Below are 23,643 nucleotides of genomic sequence, written 5' to 3'. Positions count from 1 at the left end.
AAATGCATTACACCAGGTTTGACACACTGACAATGTAGAATCAATGATATTTCATGACAGTGACATCAGACTTGGCCCAACCTATTTTATGAGAGAGAATGAGATTTGCAAACTGTGTGTCAAAGGGGTTTAGAGTAAATGATGACAATTTTCAGTGAGATTATTTATTGATGACTTTTAGCACATGATAGGTGATATTTCCCTCAGATTACAGACTATTTTATAACACTGATAATATTTAGTAACGGGTATTGGAATAATTTCGAATTTTGGGTCAGTTTAAGAGTATAGCGAGTGTGTGTTAGAGAACAAGGTGGGATCATATGGGTGCACTGATCTGCATTCACTTTAACTAACATAAAATGACAAATAAAACACAATCCCCTCTTTTTTTATTACTCACATATGTAAACTCACACAAGAATATGCAGAGTATTTCTCTTGGCATGACATTATTGACACAGCATTGAATTCTCACCACTACATCAGAAGCCAATTCTACAGTATTTAACAAATTTAGATGTAATTCTCCTGTTTAATTTCTATTAGCATGTCATTTTATGAACACATGCCGGTGTTATAAATCAAAAATGTGTAAATGCTCAGAAATTTACAATTCTTGCAGTTAATGCATTATATAACTGCTTTATTACTATGTTATAAACGTGTAATAACACAACTTAAATCTCTTTTTTGGGATTTGGGCAATAGTGAATGGTCTAACTTAAATCATGCAGAATAGATAAGTTGGTAAGGCTGAGAGAGGAAGAGCCCAAATGAGTGAGTTCAAGGAGAGAGAGACTCAAAAAAAAAAAAAATACAAAGAAAGTGGATAGGGAAGACCCACTTCTCCCAATCTCTCTCTCTCTCTCTCTTTCTGATTCACTTGGAAGTGTGCGTTAGCCCTCATAAAATATTAATGTTGGTTGTGCTCAGAGCCATAATTGCCATCTCAGCCCGTGAATAATTTATGCTGCTGTGCTGTTCACATGGGCTCATTTACTCTTGGTGTGGCTCGCACCATACAGGAATATGGCACAGGCAGCTATGGCCGCTGTTTTGCATTTAGTAACCAAATTAGATTAGCTCATGCAAAAGCTTCTCTCATCATGATATCAGCCCTGCTGAATTTCAGGAAATGCAAAAACCTGTTTTTTTCATCGTCAACCAATCCAGTTTAATGCCCTGAAATAACTCCATGAGTGTGCCATGAGTGTTTAAATTATACCATTGTGATTCATTTCAACATACTGTCCTTCTATATTAAATTATACTCAGTATAGACACATAAAACTACCATCATTGCACTGTTATGTTTACATAGAGAATTTTGAATTTAGATTAAAATGGTTTTATGTATTGATATTTATTGATCTTTTGATCTTGACGATTAAATAATTGTGAAATGACTGAGAAGAGTATATAATATAATATAATATAATATAATATAATATAATATAATATAATATAATATAATATAATATAATATAATATAATAATTGCCTAAAGATAAAAATGGTGTTGATGTTGGTTTTGAGTAAAGAAATTAGCCAAACTAATTGGCTATTAGTTTGCCTTTTTATTAAAGCTTTTATTAACATTGCAAACATGTATACAACATTATCATGGTTCATTAGGACAGGACAATATTTGGCCGAAATACAATTATTTGAAAATCTGGAATCAGAGGGTGAAAAAATAAATAAATAATATTAATAATAATAATTCAAAAATATTGAAGTCGCCTTTAAATTTGTCCAAATCTTTAGCAATGCATATTACTAATCAAAAATTGAGTTTGACATATATTTACAGTAGGAAATTTTCTAAATATCTCCCTGGAACATGATCTTTTCTTAACTCTTTCACTGCCAGCATTTTTTTTTTTTAAGTTGCCAGCCACCGTCAACGATTTTGATGATTTTCACACAAATTTCATGGACTCCAGGATATATTGCTGTATGAATATTTGAATATGCAATACATCAAAATAAAGATCAGAGCCTCTACTTTTAAACAACAACAACAACACATTTTCTAGCTTAAAGCTTTCTTTTTTATCAACACTCAAATATTGGTAGGTTTCATAAAAATGCATAATTTTCAGCAAAAAGCTGAGAAAATTGCATTTTTGTGATAAACTACATCTGGCTAATATTCCGTATGATTATCAAAGCATACAGTAAATCGCTTCCATAAATACCTACAAATTTGCACATGGCTAGTAGATTCTTTGCCACACTTTTCTTTTTTTTTCTTTTTTTCCTTGAGTGTTTATTCACCGTGTTGTTCATGTTCCAGATGTGACCTACAACCTGAACTAGCCTTGCCTTGTCATAACCAATTATTTGATATGACAAAGAAAAATGATTAAAAAACATACTAATCATAGAAGAGGCTATACAAGTCATTGTATAAATTAATTACGCTTTTACTGATTAAAAAAATAAATAAACGATCAAGGCAACAGAATGTGCATAAATTAAGACCCTGAATTAAAATGGGTCTTTTTTGATTCGGTGTGTTTTTCTCCCGTGTTCATCAGCGGTGGTGTATTGTGATCTGTTCTAGAGAGGTCACAGGTGTCTCACTGTTAGCTCGTGAAAGTAAGTACAGCTCCACACTCAACCCCTCTAGTAATTGGCCTTCATTGGAGTGCCCTTAACTGAAGACGACAGCAAGGTCCTTTCAATTATGGAACTGAGTGCGAGTGTGTGAGTGTGTGTTCATGAGATGATACACACACACCTTAGTGCTCTTTGCCATATAACTGTGCTTGTCGGGCCACATTAGGATAAAAGTATTAAGCAGCCTAACCTGACTCATATAAAAGCACATGGATATACAAACACAAATGCACATCTAAGTGTATTTAAACACTTAAGTCACACTTTTGCGAGAGTATCATTATATTAAAACTAAGTGGCATCTGCAAACAGATTTCTTAACTTCACTTTTAATTAATTCACAAATTGCACATTCTTGACAGATTTGAATGAATTATGAGTATCTTTTTTAACAGTGATTTCTTTGTAAAGGCTACACATGACACTGCCTTCGAAATTTGGCTAAAATGAGGTGTCTTACCAGGCAGCATAATTAAGTTAGCAATCTTTTGGAACAGCCTTTGTGTCGCAACGATGCTTTTGGAGCAGAGCAATCGTGGGTGTGTTTGAAACAGAGTTCTAGAAAGAATAGCTGATTCATTTTCTAACACATTCAGTGTCATATTGACAAAAGAGACAGACAGAATTGCAAACAAAGAGGCAAGAGAGAAATGCATGAGAAAAAAAGGTCCTGACAGACGGGTATGTGCCATGGCATTATCCAGTTAGACACACACACTGTTTGTGTGCCAGTCAGAGCAGCTGGTATTGTGCTGTTACAGCTCTAATGCCAGTCTGTGAGTGAAGGGTTTGTGCTAGTGCCCATGAATGTGCCCGATTTCTGCTTACCATGATTATGAGAGAGACGGACATGATTTTTTCTGTTTGGATGGGACTCTGTGTGTGTGTGTGTTAGCAGCGTTTCCCTGCACGACAGATGGGCGCTCCACATTTCAGCACACTGCCTGTTGCTGTGTGTGTTTGTCTGTCCATGTGTTTGTGTTACTGAACTTTAGGGATGTGTAAAAGTCTCTTTAAAAATGTTGAACACCTTTTTTAAATCAAGAATCTTTCGTGTAGTATGGGGTTATTCAGACATTTCATCACCTGGACAAAAGTATTAATATAGTTGGAAAAAAGTAAATATATTTCTCATGGTAAAGAGTTAACTTTAATGTCATTGATAAACTACTGTACTTCTAAAAGTTTATAAAATGCACTTCAAGTGTGCTAGTGCTATAAAAAGACAAAGACTTTTATATGTCCCACCACTAGTTGCCGTTTTAACATGAAGTATGTCAACATTTAAGAAAATTGCGCTCATCAAACTATTTAAAGGGATCTTTAAGGTACCAGTGGATATGTTTTCTTAAGAACTAGAATCAAAAGATCTTTGTGGAGCTTACAAAGGTTCTCCTGTGGCATCAGAATCAGGATTTTTGGTCCTAATTGGATCTGTCTAATTTCACTGTCAGAGGTTCGGTTAACTTGAACTGGTCAGCAGGCATATTTACAGTGTTTAAATGTTTGTCTATTCTGTTTAAGCTTTTCAGAACATTCAATGGATTCCTTCAGTCCACCGCTAACCAATCATTTTCCTCCTTTTGCAGATTTTTTCTCAAGTTTTTCCTGAAATGCAATCAGAACTGCCTGAAGAATGCAGGGAATCCACGGGACATGCGGCGCTTTCAGGTAAACCATTTAGCTTTTAACCTTTTCAGTCATTAGCTCATTACTTATGCTCACTTTCCTTCCATCCATCTTTCTAACTCAGTGTTTCCAGCTCTCTTAGTCTGCTTTTGCTGATCTGGTCTGGTTCTGAATGTTTTGGTATACCAGTGTAGAATATCGGGGGTAATTGTGCTCTCATTAATTATTATTTGTGGTGTGAAATATTCCTTTATCTGCATGCAGTTTTACTCTCTTCAGCATTTGAGGGTATTTCAAATCTGGCTCTGAGCCTGTAAACACACTCTGCATAATTGCACGACAGTGTCGCTCACACAGTGCGAGTGTGTTTGAGTGTGAGACATTGAGTAAACAACCTATCACTGCTCTGCAAGAAACACAAGACCTTGACCTCCAGTCATTCACTGGTATTTGACCCTTGTTGCTTTCACAATCACACTGTTCTAACACTCTTTATACATGAATCTTTAAAACAACAAGAATAGACTTTGTTTACTTTCTTATGAAACTATTTTAGATCAAAAAGGTACAAAGGTTGTCATTGTGGTGGTGCCTAAAGCCTGTAGCTCTGGTCTTATTTTCTTTTCTGCTGATGTTCTGTTAGTAGAATAAGTTGATATCTAGTTAGCACAATGTCTGAATTGGAGTCAAAGCTACCTATAGGTTTTATGGAGTTGACTCCAAAATATCAGCCCATTTTGAATCAGTATTCATTGTTGAAGTAAGATATTATCTCAGCAGCTATCTGTATAGTTCTGTCTATAAACTAATCATCTGCATCATTTGCAGTTAAAAAGTCATAACTGCATGATATAGATTAACAAATGCAAGTAATAAAGTCAAAATTTATTCAGTGGCGGAAACTGGCTTCCGTAGATGTGATTTTAGAAGTTTGATTTTAGAAGTTTGAGCTCATATTAAGATCTCTGAGCTTTTATTTTAGTATATATATATATATATATATATATATATATATATATATATATATATATATATACTGTCTCTCTCAGGCTTTATAATTGCAGTGAATAGGGTGTTGAGATTTTGAAGCCTAAAAAAGTGCATCCATCAAACATAAAAAGTGCACTAGGGTAATAAAATTTTTTGAATTAACTGTTTCTCTAATGTCTATTTCATTGTTGTCTAGGAGCAACAATTGATATATTAAAAGGAATCCCACCTCTGAACATCAAGGACTGTGAGGAGTAAAAAAAAAGTGAATGATGTAGATAGATAGGGAGAGAGAATAAAACAAAAGTGTAAGTATATGCTTAGCCACGTCCCTTAGAGACTTACCTCTCTTCACCAAGTCCTTTCTTTTTTGAAGAGGTGGAATTTCCTCTCAAAGCTCAACAGCAATTGAAATAAGAGGCTCTACAGTGTGTGGGGAACCAGGGGGCCTCTGCAGATTAAGAGGGCCTGTTTGTGCCACTCATAATGGCAACCTCCAGCACTTATTACGTTCTTCGCATTGTCTCAGGGCGCACAAGTACTGCACGCTTTTTAATTTAATTAATCCGAGCCAACCTCTATCAACAATCAATCAGAGAGAGCGGGGCATTGTGGGAAAGGCGGAGAAGTGTGTTTTGTATGCGGTGTTAATTAGTGTACAGCATGGAAATATTTAGAGACTGCGAGTGCTTTAATCGTGGCACCGCTGATGAGGTAAGGCTTCAGTTCCAGTTTTTGCCAGTAGTGGGAGAAAAATTTGACACTTTCCTTCAAAGTGACAAAATACAACTCTTTTTTTGTCATTTATTCCCATTACCTTTCTTTACAGGTGGTTGTGTCGACGACTGTGAGTGTAGAAGGACATGTTCTGGCTGTTTCGGACAACATGTTCGTGCACAACAACTCCAAACATGGCAGAAGAGCTCGGCGACTGGACCCGTCGGAGGGAACGCCATCATATCTGGAGCACGGTGAGTTACTGCGGATGGATCATCAAGAGTTTAGCAGACAAATGGAATTGCATTTACATCTTTCTATTGAATTGGCTTCTAATTGGGAATTGGGATGTCTTAGGGGCCATTCACACAGAAGGAGTCATTGTGCTCCCAAAGAGGCAAGATGCTAGTGCAACGGTCATACGGTCCATCTATTGCATGTTCACACAGAAAGACTTTGGAAAAATAGTGTATTGGAATGGAAAAACGCATTTTAATGAAACAGACATTTCAAACTGATTCAAAATACAAAGTCTTTTCTGCCTACTCATCCTGTCCCTATTGGTTTGCAAGAGGAAAAAAAAACGATAAATGGCATCGGAAGGAGCAAGATGAGGTTGGCTAGTTTGTGAACAGGGACCCTGACAGATCATGTAGACTCACACTTTATTATACTGTGATGAAATATGCAGTAAGCCTCCGCAAGCCTCTGACAAAACACACACAAGTCTACATTTTACTAATAGTGTGTTGATACAAAATCTTAAACTCCATCCAGTATGTGTGAATGAGTTGCTGAGAGATAGCGCTTAGCTGTCGGAGCCGTCTATGAGCTTTGGCCCTTTAAGTCACTTCTCCAGTGGTGCGGAGAGAGTAAAAGATGAAGCAGAGATTAATTAAAGCACTAACCTGTGCCCTCCCTCTTTCCTTTAACCCATCCCTCCATCTGCAGAAATTACTGTGGTAGGTTTTAATTGAATGCGGAGGATAAAAATTATGCACTGAGCCAGATACATCAAATTCAAAAGCACAGATTTTTAAATATGGGACATCTACTGTTCCATGGTACTGATGATTAGCATCCCATATGAAAATTAACTATGATTAAAAACATAACCAAAAAAACATGGTAGTTAGACCATGATAAACACAAATTAACCATGGTTTTGCTACACTAACCATAGTTTAACCAAGGTATTTGTAGTAAAACTGTGGTTATACAAATGGTAATCAATACACCAAAAACATGGTTACTACACTTTTACTACAATAAACCATGGTTAATTTTAATAAGGGAAATTTATGTACTATGGTTTTTATATGGAACTCTGAGGTATTGTTTCTTAGACGGAGATTCCAGTGGAGTTTGTTGTTAGCATATTGCTAAGCTAATAGCATGATTATCCAAAATACATACACAGTACAATGCTGGGTAAAGAACAATCTCAAACTATTTAATTGCTTGTCAGTATTAAATTAATTATATATTTATAGTCAGACTATCTTTATCCACCATCTCGTGCTAAAGTGCTAATTACGTTTTTTTTTAAGTTTGGCTTCCGTATACTCTCACTCACTATTCCCTACATTACTTTACTAATATGTACATTGAATAAGTGAATAAAAATAAGAGACTGAAGTCAGAAAATGAGTGGAAATTCATTTGTGCATAGGTATTTTCTAGCAGCCAACTGTTCAGCGCACATTGGTTGTACACTGTCGAGGTGCATTATGGGACTGAATGAGTTTACTCAATATCATCCATTATGGTTTTGGATACCTACAAATGGCTGCAGAATATAAACCTATGCCTTTTAAAAAACATTCTGGTGTCCTCTGTGATTGTTACAACTCTCAAATGTTTATTTTGTCCATGCCTAGGCCTCTTTGTTCTTGACCGACATGGCAAAAGCATACCGTTGTTATTAGAAAATTAATGATTTAATGCACACTCTGAATTATTAGCATTGTCAGTATACATTCACCTTTAAATCCTCCTGACATAATGCAGTGGAAAAATCCCACTTTTGACACCACATCCATAACATTGGATTACTGACGACTGAGAACTCGAATAATAACTTGAAAGTAGAATAATATATGACAAAAATTGTCTCAGAATTCCATTTCTACCTCATTTGCTAAAGCTCTTAAAAAATTCAGAAATAGGGTGGTTTTTATTATTGGAATGTTTTATGGCTGTAGACTCTCTTATTGGAGTTTAGCTTTAGCGTTAGCTTTCGCGGAGCCCATCTGCACAAGACCAAGCCCACAATGACATGCTTTACAAAGACTATTGAAGTATTTATCTAGACGTCTGACCAATCCAATCAGTGTCCCATTTAGCCTGTCAAGGATTTAGATGTCCAGGGAAATTTGTTGGATCTGAATGGAAGAACAGAACATATGATGTGGTGATTTAGGGTTGTGGATGAATATGGTGTGATAAGCTGTGATGGTCTCTTGGGGTTTGTGGCCGCGTGCTGGCGGCATCAAGCAATACCAAGAGGTCTGTTTGCATTTGGATGAAAGACAGAAAGTACAGATTTACAGTTTGTATTGACAGTAAGCCTCTTGTTTTTTTTTTTGGTTAGGGTTTCAGTTTATTGCATTTCAGACGGACAAGCTCAGGACATCCATTCTATCCACAACTTTATTTCATGGTGCTTGTTAAATTTACATTTTCCTGTTTGGCGGCTCAGAAAATTGGTGAAAAAAATCAAAAAATTTTCCCACTGTTGATAAGTGCATGTAACTGCTGTAATTTAATTGTGTATTGTTTATTACGGTGCAGATTGAATTATGAGCAACGGGATGACATTAATTGGGCTTATCATGGTTGAGGTTCTAATAGGTCCCAAACTGACCTCAGATCAGGTCTGAAATGTTTCATTAAAAGAGCAGCAGTTAGAATAAACTTAATGAGTGTAACTCCGATAACAACAACTGGGTGCATGTATGTATCTCTTGGAGCTGGAGGTTGGTGTGTGACCCCAAATACTCCAACATACAGCATTAAATGAGTTTATAAGAAAGGGAAAACAGGAAAAATGGCTCAGCTGAGCGCATCCCAGTGGAAGACAGTCTCTCTGTCCCAAAGCACCAAGCACAGACCCTAGGGACGTGGAAAGGGGATGCAATCTGTCCATGGTGTGCAATAATGTGCTATATACCTTATGTGGGCATTGAATTTAAATTCAGCGTGTAGCTTCTGTGGTTTTAGTTTCTACTTTTAACGTGTTTTAAATCAAATTGGCTTTACTCTAATATCAAAAGTTATTTTTTATATATTATATTAACTTTTAAATATATTAACAGAGAGACAAATAAAAAACACAACCCTGGTGTTGCTACAGTCAAGCTCCCTTACCCAAATTATTGCTCATAACTATTTCTGGAATTAATATTAATAATATTATATCTATCAATTGTTAAATAATCAGTTAGTCCTGTTATGCAGTGTCTAAAATTAGTATTCTTGTATTTTTATTTTTTTATAATTATTATTATTTAATTTTTTATAGAAGTGTTCTAGTTTTGTCAAATAGCATGGAATGTTTTAGTAATAGAAAAATCAAGTACCACAGAACAATGTCTCAAAATCAATTGCCAATGCTAATAGTGATAGTTATTTATTCATTTATTTATTTGAATGAAATCTTTTGAAAATGCAGCCCATATTCTCCCAATTGTGATATCATTATATCATCTTTTAAAATGGTTAGTTTAATTGTCATCAAATATACTATGACGTGAGAAGACACATATATGGATATCCTAAAATTGTCATCTTTGTTGTGTTTTTGTGCTGTACAGTGTCGATCAAGTGAAATTGCTCAGATGTGCTTTGCCCTGTGTTCGTACCCCTGTCTTTTGGTTTTGTGTGTGTGTGTGTGTGTGTGTGTGTGTGAGAGAGACTTTTTACATTGTAAATTAAACGTGTGTGTGTATGTGTGTGTCTGTGTCAGAGCAGCATGGTGAGCAGATGGCTTAGAGAAAGCCACAGAAAGTTTAATCCTATCAGATGGATTCATGCGTCTCCATCTGCTTAATCCAGCTACCATTTCAGTCTCCGCCAAAAACCTCCACTCACGCCAAGATTAGCGCCACAGATTGCACCTCATTTTCCCTACTTTACCACCCAACCAAACGCCAAAGTGTGTGCGTGTATGTCTCATTTCACCCTCCAGGTCTGCTTTTCTTTCTTTTCTAGTGTCTGACACAAGCATGACATGTAAAAAGAGAAGATTAACATGTGTTTACGGAACATGAGAAGTTGTGCTTTTCCGTAATCTAAAGCTGTTTGTGATTAGGATTTAGGGATGTTTTTCAAATTACAAAAGGCGCGTTTCAAATATTGGCCACAGATTAAGCTTTTTGCCTTTCGAGATTTTAAATATGATAGGTTTTTGAAATGTAATAACCAAATGATTGGTATTTCACAATTGTGGCAAGCCTTTGTATTTGAGAGGCCAGATGTGTTTTTTTTTCTAAATGGTTTAAATATTTTTATTTGGATTATTTTCCAAATTCCAAATGACTGACATTTATTACTTTAACAGATATAATTACATTATATAATACTTAAATCATTAGTTAAAAATTAATTAGTTTTAATTAATTTTAAAAATTAATTAGTTTTAATTAATTACTATATCCATATATAGTCACTGTGTAATCACAAATAAAACAAAAATAATAATTCATTAATTAAATGATAGAAAATAATAATAATAATGGAATGAATCATTGTAATAGTATAAATGATCATGACATGTTCAGGACATGAAAGACTGCAAATTGGACCACATTTAAATCATTCCAGTAGATGTTAAATAAATAAATAAAATAAATGGTGAATAAAAAATGTATATATATATACATACATTTATTACAGATTTACCTATAAAATCAGTGCTGAAAATAATATTTATTTGAGGCATCAATCATTGTTTGTGCTTCTCATAAATGTTTTGTTGGACCTCATGTGTCTGATCATTAGGCACCGCTGACATGTTTCTCATACTGCTCCACTCTTCATGTTCACTGTAACAGCTCATCTAAGTCTCGCAAGGTTACAGTATATCTTACCTGACCTGCATCTCACAGTGTGTGGATCTAACAGTCACGCTGGCCCTTCACAACCCTTCGTCTCTTTATATCTCATTACAGTGAGTGACGCTTTGGCATTTGGGAGCAAAATGCAGGTAAATGCCGGCCGCTAAATTGCTTTCTTTGCCCCCTGCTAGCACGAGACTCTGCGTCTCGGAGGGGAGCAGACAGCTCTAATAAGCAAACTGACCTTTCTCCGTGGTGGTCCCTTTCTCACTCAGCCACTGATCCACGGCCGCCGTGGAGAGCAACAAACAGAACACGCTAAACGAGCCACTGTACCTCGACGCCCGGTGACAAAAACACGTGTCTCCTACAGCAGGAGGCCTAAGGTCACCTCATTTACACCAAGACATACAACCACACTTTAATGGTCATGTCTACTCTTAGGACACTTGAAGAATTGATAAACAGTTTGCCCGTGGATTTTTAACCAAATAACACTTTACGATCTTACTCATGATCTGCTGACATTCTCACTAGTCTCACTAGTGTTCAATCTTACTAATAATAATAGCAATATTTATTTATTTATGTGAAATGTCACATTTCTACCACATTTTACACATATTTTACAATAAAATGTAATCTCTTTTGTCTTTTCTGAGGCAAATTTTAAAGTTTAATTGGAAGTTAAATACTGTAAAACAGTAGACATGCAGTAGAAATCTTTTTTTAAACTTAAAAAAACCCCTTTGTTTAGATTATTGTAGCTTATATAAAACATGGTGAGACAGTGTCCTTGTTACACTTCTTACTTGTTTTGACTATAGTAATAACTGTAAATTATGCATAATTATAAGCAATCAACCCTAACTAAACCCTAACCCTAGTTATATATAAAGTGCATGTTCTTATTTAACATTACTCGTTATATTTTTTATAATTACACTGTAACAAGGACACCTTAAAAATATAGTGTAACCAAACATGCAAATTTACATATTTATGATTCATTTTCATACTTCAAGAGTCAAATCAAGAGTCTGGGTCAAGGGGAAAACAATAACGTGAATGATAAAACCATGATAAAAAAGTTTTTCCAATCATTTTAATGTTGTCTTTAAAATGATGAAATATTATCAACACTATAGACATTGCAATTCATCATCAACTGTGACTAAATTACAGTAGGACATACTGGACACTGAGGTATTGAGTATTTTATTTTTGCATCTTTCTTGCTGTAAAAGAGTAAATCTATTGGCAGTCCTGCCCATGATTTGAGGCGATGTCTCACTGTTCTGCTACAACCCAAGCATTTCCTTACTGTGCCCTCAAAGTATGGATGTGCCAGCTCGGGCATATAGAGTTGGATAAGAATTCTTGGTGTAAGTGATCCCTTGTTTTTACGGCTAATGTGTGCTACGAGAGCTGTGAAAACCACCGACACTTTTCCAGTGCCTGTGGTATGGGACTCTTAGTTGAATCCAGCTGTGTGAGCTTTCTTAGTGTGTTTTTGGTTTCCTGCTTTGGCCTTGAAATAAGAGACTGAGAGGTGTCAAGACTTCCCTTAAACTGCATTCGAGTGGCACCTTTAACCCCGAAATCTGCAACCCTCGCACTAATGTTGATCCTGAATGTTAGGAAGTTCTCTACAAAACCTGTAATCATGGTCAAGTAATGCTAATGTTGGATAACTAAACTAAGCACATTTTCACTTTTCTCTTTTGTTTAAATGGGTCCTGTGGTGTTTCTGGAAGCAGCTGCACCTTGTATCAAAGCCATTAGTCCCAGTGAAGGCTGGACAACAGGAGGTGCTACTGTCATCATCATCGGAGACAACTTCTTTGACGGGCTGCAGGTCATCTTCGGCACCATGCTGGTCTGGAGTGAGGTGAGTGTGCAAGTCGTATTTTGTCATCTGTCCAGCTGAACTTTGCTGTTTCTCACGGCTTGTCGCTACAGTGTGATCGCATTAGTAATTATAGGCATTTATACACAAAGCATGGTTCTTATAGATTTGTATGATTAGATTACACTGACAATGAAACATACATTATTAACATATTGCCAACATCTAAAACTTAAACACATGTATAAAACTTTAGAAACTTTAGAAACTTTCAAACTAAAATCATTGTCACCTTAAAATTTAGTTGTCTATTTCTTAAAATGTATAAAATTGGTTAAGACTGAGGTTAGGTTTGGGACTCTAAAAGTACAGAAGTACAGAAATATACATAAAATAAATACAATATTTCCTAAAGATATTTATGTTGCTAAAGCTGTGTAGTGAGGTCCACATATTATAAATGAATATATTTAAATAATGAATATGTTTAAATAAATAAATAACAAATTGTCACAATTATAACAAGTTGTAATTATGATAAAATAAAAAGTCAGTAATTAAAAAAGTAATTAATAAAAAGTCAAAATTCTGACATAGTAAGTCATATAAGATAAAGTTATAATTATCTAACAACAACTAGAAATGTATATATTGTAAGCTAAAATTTTGACAGCTTGAAAAATAGGCTAACTTTTTGTCTCATCATTTTTGTTATAATTTCTACTTTTTATCTCATAATTTTTGGTAGGAAAATAGCTTTCACATATATGATTTTAGATCCTGCCATCCATATTGCATATTTATATGTACATCCAAATATACAAAAAAAAAAAAAAAAAAACATATTGTTGACCACAATGCTTTCATTATCACATAACCAAGTTCTTTAATAAATAGTGATAGCTTAAGAAAGAGGTAAAGACACTACATAAACGTGCATGTGGAAAAAAATGATATTAGCAGAATAATTTAGTTTTTTACCCTTTAGACTGTGGAGTCATTGAAAATGAATCCACGCTTGTGTCATGACTGCTTTGCGGCCAATCAGTTACCTTTTGTCAATTATTAAAATTATATTATAAAAATTTGATTAGTAAAAGTTAAAATAGTCTACATTTAGTTTAGTGTAAATTATATCCTAAATACAACGTTAATAAAAGTCCTCCAGTGTTGTTAGCTTAATGCAGTTACATCCGTCACCTTTCCCGAAGCTGTCAATGACACCCTTTGTCCTATCAGAATACATTAGTGTTGTGCTAGGCCGACATTATGCAGGTGATTTAGTTACTCTGCTTAAGTGATTAAGAAATGTAATACATTCAGTAGCTGCTCAATTGTTTTGTACAAGAAACTGAGCAGCTTGTTTAACGCTGGCTAACTGCTCAATAGCGGCGGCTTTAAAGGCGCTCAAATCAGTGGTGGCGAATCACATGCACAAACACATTGATCTGGAGTGTTTTGTAGTACTTTTCACTTCAGACCGCCACTCTTCATGACTACTGAGTGTTCATCAAGCACCAACCCTGATACAAATTTCCCCACTGCATATTCAGCTAACCTCTTTGATCTGCTGATGCTAAGTGCTAAACGAGCTAATGACTGTGTGCGTGTGTGTGTGTGTGTGTGTGTAATGAACTACATCTGGTACCGATTCAATACACTGTGCTGAAATCTCCCCATAGCGGTTCCTGTGGACCTCATAACCTTGTGACCTTTACCTCCTGACCCCGTGACCCCCGTACACGGGGGGCCCATCAAGAGCCACGTAGTTCCCTTCAGCTGCAGTGCAGCGGGGATCTGATTACCACAGATAGCATCTAACGAGAGAGGAAGAGAACAAGAGCAGGGGAGGGTTCAAGGAAGATCTGTTTCTTTCATTTCTTCTCCTCCTACCAATTCACTGTCTTCTGAACACAGTCATTTTTGTCTGTCGTTCTCAAATAGCCGCATTCATTAACACTGTGCTTCAAAGACGTCCTTTTTTTTTCGGGCTTCGAAGAGATCTTGTGTCTTTCTGTAGCATGTGCGGTACTGTAATAGTCAAATGGACAGTTAGGAACAAATAGCCTTATAGACTAACCAATGTTGCGTTTCCCAAAAGCTGCTATGGTTGCAAGCTCCGTCGTTACCTAAATAGTTCAATGGAACTTATCACCATAGTTATCTAACAATGCTTTTGGGGAACGCACCCTAGACAGAGTATACTGTGATGATTGTACTGGATTCAATTTAAACTTCAGTAATCCTTCAGAACGGGGAACAAATTCACTATAAACTAAGATTAAACATGAACTATTCTCCCCCAATAATCTCCTAATTTGCTTCTTAGGTAGTTTCTGTAGTTATGTTTATGTATGGGGTAGGCTTAAGTGACCTAGAATATGGCCATGCAGAATAAACTGCTAATATGCTAGTAATATGCATGTTAGAGGCTATTCACACAAAGTTTTTTTTAACTTTTTATGCGTTATGCGTTTGTTTACATGACAATGACATTTTGTATATAAGCATCATATACAACATCTAATCGCTACTTCCCTAAAGGTTCTGTTTACTAACAAGGTGACAGCGCCAACTACTGGCCTGGCATACATAATACAGCGTTTCTGGCCATTTTCATGGATATGTATAAACCTATATATATATATATATATATATATATATATATATATATATATATATATATATATATATATATATATACATACACACACATATATATATATATATATATATATATATATATATATATATATATATATATATATATATATAACGTTTTAAAAACATTTTCATTTATGCTTGAAACTTTTTAAAGACACAGTGAAAAAAAAAACTTTTTAGTTTTTGTCTTCATCATTGTCATGTAAACATAGCCTTAATAAGCAACTCGTTAATAGTGAAAAGTATACCCTAACCTATAAAGTGTTACCTCTCTCTGCTCATGTATTCATAATACTTTTACTATAATACTTGCAATGTGTTTGTGTATGTGTAAAGTCTGATAACATACATATAAGAATGCAAGCACAAGCTTTCTTTTACAGTATTTATGAATATTTTAAAATAACTTTTTTTAGGTTTTATTTTAATTTTGTTTTTACATTTTATTCATTTTGTTATTTGCTTCTGCTATTTTCATTAGCTTTTTAATGCCTCTATTTACCTCTTTAATATATATATATATATATATATATATATATATATATATATATATATATATATATATATATAAAAAGTGTGTGTGTGTGTGTGTGTGTGTGTGTAATATTTATATTTTATTTCAACTTTTTATCACAGAGACCCATTCTTTAATAGCACTGGCATTGCCCAAACATTTACATTTGCATACTTGTGAATGATCTGGTATCCTCTAGATAGGCACAAACTCTGAAACACCGAATATACAGTTCTTTCTCTGTTGATTTCTGTTTGACAGTTTACTAAGGTAACAACATAAACCCCATAAATACTGGGTAAAATGGTATAATTTATTTTAGATTGATCTATTTTAGTGATAGTATCTGATTAGTTAACTTCACTAGTGTGCTACAACTCCTTTTCCTGCCACTCTAAACGAATGTGCTATTCTGAATTCAGTCAACCCTTCTCTTGACTCCTTTTGCAATTTTGGATTTATTTTCCACATATTTTCCACATTTATTTTGCGTTCTATGATTACCCTGACTAGAACTTGGCCGCAATGAGCTCTCTCAAAAGGAAGCACAACTTTGCTGGCTACATTTTGAAACGCTCTTGCATCCGGAGTGCGTCTAATGCCATAAATGCTGTCAAGCTAAGTTCACTTGTTTACTGTTTTGAAATGAAGTTTATGACTGTGAGAGACAAATGTTCAAAGATGTTTCAGACAACAGCTCATATGAACCACATGCACATAGACTGTGAGATGCTGAAAGACAGTGTGCTGTTAATTACGTCTCTGAGGAGCTCCACCTGTCCTCTTCCAGCCTTCATCTACGCCACCCCTTCACCACCCACCATAAACAGCCTGATACTGATTAGACTAGATTCATACACTCACGTACAAACACACACATAGTCAGATTGTTTACTGATCAGAACTGGATCAAAGAACATAATCAGCCAGGGCAAATCAACAAACAAAACACAACTAACTTTTGCCAACAAAATGCTGCTAGAGTTTTTCTCAGAACTAACTTCACTGTTCTGAAACTTTTTTCATTAACTTTTGTCAATGTGATGTTTACTGTCAGTATCTGTTGCCTTTCATATCACAAGTGATTGTGTTTGTTGACATTATTTCCTGAAGCTTCAGAGCTATTATTTAGTCACATGGCATTTACAGCTCTAATGATGAACATCCGAGCTTCAGAACTGAGCGCCCATTGTCAAATATGGTAGATTTCAATTCTCATACTTCCTGTGCCAGCCAAGCAACTTCCATTGAGCAGAACGGAAATTCCAGGTATCTCCAGGTATAGAACTCCTTAAGTCTAACATCCTCTCTTTTTCTCATTTTCTCCTCACAGCTCATCACACCTCATGCCATCAGAGTTCAGACCCCTCCGCGTCACATCCCCGGGGTGGTTGAGGTCACGCTCTCCTATAAATCCAAACAGTTTTGCAAAGGCACACCAGGAAGATTCATCTACACAGGTACGCTGTTTATCTTAAAAAACGAAACAGTAACACCTTATTTTATGGGGTCCTTGTTACACGTTACATGTTATCTTAACCCAATATATTATTTAAAGAGGTATGCATAGGATTTTATACTTTTTTTCTTAATTTTGAGTAGATGGGTATAAATTTTGATCTTTTTGTATAGAATGCATAGAATTATTTGCTATATGAAAGACTGCTGTTGATTTTCCTCACAAGCACACACACAAACCCTCAAGTTCTCAGAAGTACAGCTTTGTAAGCTTGATTGCTGTTGATGGAGAAAATATAACCGCTAATGCTCATAAAACCTGTTACAATTAAGGAAGAAAACAAGCTGCATTTTATAGGCGACCATATTGAAGCCATTTAAACAGTGAAACAAACTGCGCAGCTTACATGAAACCATTCATGCATAAATATACAAACAAACACAAAACGTTTGGCCCAGTAGAGTCACATACAAATGACAAAATTACAGATTTCTGTTCTATATACACAGTATGAATATACACTATTGGACATATATGTTTATACACTGTATTTAACTGTTAGACAAATTAAATATTTTAAGAGTTTCTTTTACAAAATTATGTAAGGCACCAGATATATACTGTATGTACAAAAAGTTAACCTTTTGTTATCAGTTCCTCCAGTGTTTGTGAGGCAACGCGATTGCGCTTTGGTCTTACCTCATACCCCAACCGATCAATGCCTATTTCTTCCATGAGGTCAAAAGTCAGCTCACTGCCTAATTTCATGGTTATTTTTTCTGTTGCTTTTTGTTTGTACATCCTCGCTGGTGTTAAATCATCACACACACCCACACAAACAAGAGAACACACTTGAAAGTGATTCTAAATCAAAGGCGAATTAAAAGAGAAAAATAGCTGATCTGGTGCACAGATGGGCGACCGACTCGTTCCACTGAGGAAAGGAGAGGGAAACAGTATGTGTATCCACAGAAATTAAGTGCCACGATAGACATGGTGTCAGAGTTGTAGGTGGCAACCAGTGACACTGAAAGGAAGACACAGATGGCAAATTCATTATTTCATTTCTTTCACCCACTGCTGCGAGTATATCAGACGTTTCTCTCAGAAAATCTTTAGAAACAGAAGCAAATGGAAACTACAACTGAAGACGGAATCCATAAATGGCTAAATCAGTCAACCACAACAAGAACATAAGTTGAACATAAGGTCTTGCAGACGATGACACAAGAAAGTCTGTGCTTTTGGGCTGTTTTACATGAAACTACTGGTCAAGCTTTGTTTGAGAGTTTTAGTAGTACAATAAAGTTACAAAACACATTCTTTTGTTAAAGGAACACTCCACTTTTTTTTGAAAATAGGCGCATTTTCCAACTCCCCTAGAGTTAAACAGTTGAGTTTTACCGTTTTTGAATCTATTAAGCCGATTTCCGGGTCTGGAAGTAGCACTTTTAGCTTAGCTTAGCATAGAACATTGATTCTATATTGATTCTATTAAAAAATGACCAAATAGTTCCTATATTTTTCCAATTTAAAACTTGACTCTTCTGTAGTTACACTATTTACCGACGGAAGATGAAAAGTTGCGATTTTCTACAAACTATCTGAGGACTATTTCCAGGTGTTGTGTAGTATCACTGCGCCTGCTGCACCCATGGTACGGCAGCAGAAAGGTCCTTGATTATTACGCCAGAATGAGAGTATAGATTAAGTACAGCGCAATTAAAAATAAAGCACGTATATAGATGTATTGTTTCCTTACATCAGTACACCTGATATACCTGGAAGTCTGCTTCCAGAGTGTTTAACGCTGCTTGAGCCACTTATTCTAACCGGGGTCGTTCACAACAATAAGAGTACGATATACGCAATTCACCATCTACAGCACTTGAGCTGTTGTTAGAGGATCATGTTTTGTAGTGTTGACTAGCGCAGTCACATACTGGTGGCCCGAGTTAGTGTAAATAGCTTCTGCCAACAAGGTGGGCTATTTTCACTTAATAAGTAAGTAGACACTCAAGAATTTCAATATCTCGCTGCATCCCTATTCCTAACAGCTAAAACCTGCAAACCACTTTAGTCTGGTTTAATCTACTGTTTTTCAGCAGGGTTGTCTGTTTCTCTGTCTGTCTGTCTCTCTCTCATCCTGGTGTTTCTGTTGTACTGGACACCATATACAGATCCCTGGGGACAAACTAATACATCTCATATAATTGACAGTGTAGGTTCTGTGTCACTTTTAAAACTGAATGTCAGCGGCGTGTGTTTGTTAGGAGGAAGTGCAGAGTGCCAATCGATAAACCATTGGAGTAACAGAGACAAATCCTGCCTATGGAACTGCCGCAACTTTCTCAAGAATCGCAGGGAAACAGATCTGAGACAGAAAGGCCATGTTTTCCATTCTGTTCTCAATTCACTTGATTTAATTTTAGAATTTTGAGATTGATTTGTTGGTTGCACTGTATTTTACAGTATGTGTACTTACATGTACTTATAGTGTACTTACAGTGTATTTATCTAAGAAAGTTCTGGTAATACTAGGTAACTTCATGGGGTAGGGTTAGGTTTAGGGGTAGGTTCAAGGTTAGTACCTAGTTATTACATAGTTATTGTAATTACTATAATAAGTACATAGTATGTACATGGGGAACAGGACTGTAAAATAAAGTGCTACCAATTTGTTTTATCAATTATGTAACATTATGTAATGTGTAACAGTGATGCCAAATCACTTCTTTCCTTTAAAGTTGTCATTAAAATATATATATTTTACTTGCATGACTTCACGTATTTCCAATGTGAATAAATAAATAAATAAAATCAGGAATCGATTAAAACAGTTTATGGTTGGTGGGAAGGGTTTGAAAAATTATGTGATTGGTTAAAACATCAAAACAAAATGCCATTGTAAAATTTGAGCAACTTTGGAGCATTTTAATGGAATATTTACTTTGGAATAACAAATTATTATCTAATATTTTACATTTGTATTATGATATTGTTATTTAATTATACAGTATATTATATTAATAATATATGAAATAAAACCTATTTAAATTAGGTTTAAATTTAATTTAAATACATAATGATACATTTGGTCCATTTCTATGACATGTTGATTTTGTTTTCTGATAGTATAGCTGAAAATTCCCCTAGCATCCCATATAACGGTACATTTTTTTATTATCATTTTAACCAAATATCGCCTCTTGATAGCAAAGCGCCTTTTCTGCAGTAATTGGTGACGTAAAAAAAATTCAGCAGGATCTACTGCTGCCAACTTAAAGCTTTATTGTCGGAAGGGACAAGCACCTCCAATTAGATTCCAGGCAATTCCAGGTCACCGCAAGACCGGACTATAGCCAGATATCTCTGCAGCGGTCACAACGGCTAGTAGTGCTGTAGATGAATCACACACACCAACACACACACTGCTAACAAGACCCCAAAGGACGAGTTTTGAGGCTTTATTATATAACACAGCCTCAGTGAAAACAAGAGCACAATGGAAATACGCTATTAGTCAGCACACCAAGCAGAAAAAACACAAGAGTGGTTTTAGGTTACTCAAAGTAATGAGAAAAACAGCTCTAGTCTAAAATACGACACACTGCATGTAATATATTTGTGTATAGTTCTCTCATGCAAAGAAACATTTCCTTCATTGTATAAAGAAAGTGAACTTCAGCAACACTTCCTCTAAACCTGCATCCAACATCTCTTTTACCGCCAGTTGTTTTGTGTCATAAAGATGCAACATTACAAAGAAGAAAGTGTGGTAGAATAAGAGAGGGGGAAAGACAAGAATAAGATTGTTCTCTATTGATCTTAAAGTGGTGTGGCTTGGAAAAAATAACTCATCTATAATAAGGGGAGAAGAATGAAGCAATAATTCAGAGGTATTGAACGCTCCACTGCCGTGGGTATTGATCCCCCAGAGCTCTTGCCTTCAGCTCGTACCTGGGGGAAATACATGCGCCCTCTGGGATGAAGGGGGAGGGAAGTGATGACATTCCCTTGCTTATAACTGCAGTACTACAGCAGAAAAAGGATAGGAGTTTTAGTTAAAGATGATCCATGCAGTCTTAGAGCTGTCAGAGCCACGGACCTGCTTGTTCCAAGAACAGATTCGGTATTGAGTGGATAACTTTAAATTTGTCTCCGTTTTGTCTGATTCAATTCGGATTTGATTCAAACATTCTTGAAAAACATCGGGAAGACAACTTGTGCGTCATGGTTGCTAAAGCACCAAACCGGATGGTTCTGGAATAGAATCAGTTCTTTCGTAGATTCAACTCATTTTGTTCGGTCCAAATTGGTACATTTTTAGGGATTAAACCAGACAGTTCCAGCAGAGCTCACGGCCTATAGAATAGAACATAATCAATTATTTTATATCCATTGATTTTTAATTAAATGATTTGGATTCGTTATTTTTAATTTAATTTGTTAAAAAAAATGAAAGACGATCCATATCATAGTGCTGACACACCACTGGACCTTCTGGTTGTGGAATACAATCAGTTATTTTCTAGCTTTCAGTTTGATTTCATAATTTTATTATTATTATTATTATTATTATTATTATTATTTAATTAGTTAGATTTGATCCAAACCTTCTAAAAATTATGTTTTAGTGAAAGACAATCTTAAAGAAACCATATTAGTGCTGCTAGAGTGCCTGTTCTGGTGGTTCTTGGATTTTATTGATTTTGTTATGAATTTGATTAATTTACTTTGATTCGATAATGTTCAGTTTGCTTTTATTTAGCTAGATTCAGTTTGTTCGAATTTGATTCAAAAACTGGTTAGAATAGAGTCAATTATACATCTGATTAATTCGCTTTGATTCAATAACATTAAATTCGATTTTGTTTTGATTTGATTCAGGCATGTAAAATGTATTATGTTATATATTTAATTCTTTATTTGGATCTGCTTTATTTGATGTGTTCAATTTGATTATATTTATCATGTCGATTAAAGACTCAGTGTTATTTGAATCTTTTAAAAAGAAAAAACAGAACTTCACCTGAAAGTTCACCTGAAAATAAAAATTCTGTCATGAATTACCCACCTACATGTTTTTTTTCCAAACCTGTAAGTCCTTCATTCATCTTCAAACTCAAATTAACTCTGTTTTTAACAATTTTCACAAATCATGTTTTTTCATTGTGCATTGTGCATCCAATTAATCTCAAACAAACTGCAGTTGCATTATTTTGATTAGGTTATAAAATAAGAAAAAATACAGCTAACACAATAAAAGCATGGTAAAAAAAAAATATGATTAAAAAAAATTTGTTATCTGTTTTTGCAAACAAACTCTTCATATTTCTGATTAAATCCAAGAGCTTACTGACCCTCCATAGACATCTTAGTTTACACTAGTGTGTTTTTATTCTGAACACATAACTTTTGCTTTGGTTATGCTTGTCGTTTACACTACTCCAACATTTTCAACCCTCAAAAATGAAGACTTTTGAAAATGTGTATCCTTGATGACAGTGTAAACAATAACATCATGCTTATAGCTATGTTAAGGTAGATTCCCTTTTCCACTGCTCCAAGCACACAGACGCATCCGCAGTCTAAATAATAGGGCATCTACGGTTGAACCTGCATAAATGGTCATCTGACGTGTTTTCGGCTGTGCAGTGTAGGTGGAGATAGTTTCTGAAACGCACTGAAAACGTCAGTGTAGACGAGGTTCATTTTAATTTAAAAACACTGTTTTAAAATGAAAATGCACCAGTGTAAACAGGGCCTTAATTTGTGTTCCCGAAGATGAACAATTATGTTCATAATTTTTTGTGTTCTGAAGGTGAGTAATCAATGTATTACTGTTGTATGGGTTTGGCTCGGCTGTAGATTAAGTGTATGTTCAGTAGGCAATTACGTATCCAACCACTACCCATCACGCCACTTTACTATCCTCAAATTAAATGAGGACTTACCTCATGGTTCCCTGTCTCCTCTTTCCACACTGTCTGTCTTCTCACATCATTCCCTAGTCCAGGTCATTATAGTGAAATATGATGAGGCCTGGATCTGCCCTCATGAAATTTCAATAAGAATTGATCTCTGTGATTGCAGGAGATTCTTCTCAGAGAGCGAGGGACAGAAATAAGTGATAC

General features: G+C 35.3%; 1 protein-coding gene across 3 annotated transcripts in view; it reads left to right on the top strand.

Moving 5' to 3' along the window:
- Positions 1-23,643, top strand: part of LOC127985770 (transcription factor COE1-A) — a 114,983-nt gene that overhangs the window by 71,829 nt on the left and 19,511 nt on the right. For all 3 annotated transcript variants that reach the window (XM_052587914.1, XM_052587915.1, XM_052587913.1), the window contains exons 7-10: positions 4,217-4,298; positions 6,076-6,217; positions 12,781-12,911; positions 17,381-17,507. In XM_052587914.1, the coding sequence (XP_052443874.1) occupies positions 4,217-4,298; positions 6,076-6,217; positions 12,781-12,911; positions 17,381-17,507 (482 nt within the window). The remainder of the gene's footprint in view (positions 1-4,216; positions 4,299-6,075; positions 6,218-12,780; positions 12,912-17,380; positions 17,508-23,643) is intronic.

Source organism: Carassius gibelio, chromosome B21 (assembly GCF_023724105.1).
Source record: "Carassius gibelio isolate Cgi1373 ecotype wild population from Czech Republic chromosome B21, carGib1.2-hapl.c, whole genome shotgun sequence".
Classification (NCBI taxonomy): domain Eukaryota; kingdom Metazoa; phylum Chordata; class Actinopteri; order Cypriniformes; family Cyprinidae; genus Carassius; species Carassius gibelio.
Note: the sequence above shows the minus strand (reverse complement) of the source record. Positions and strands in the feature narration are given on the sequence as shown.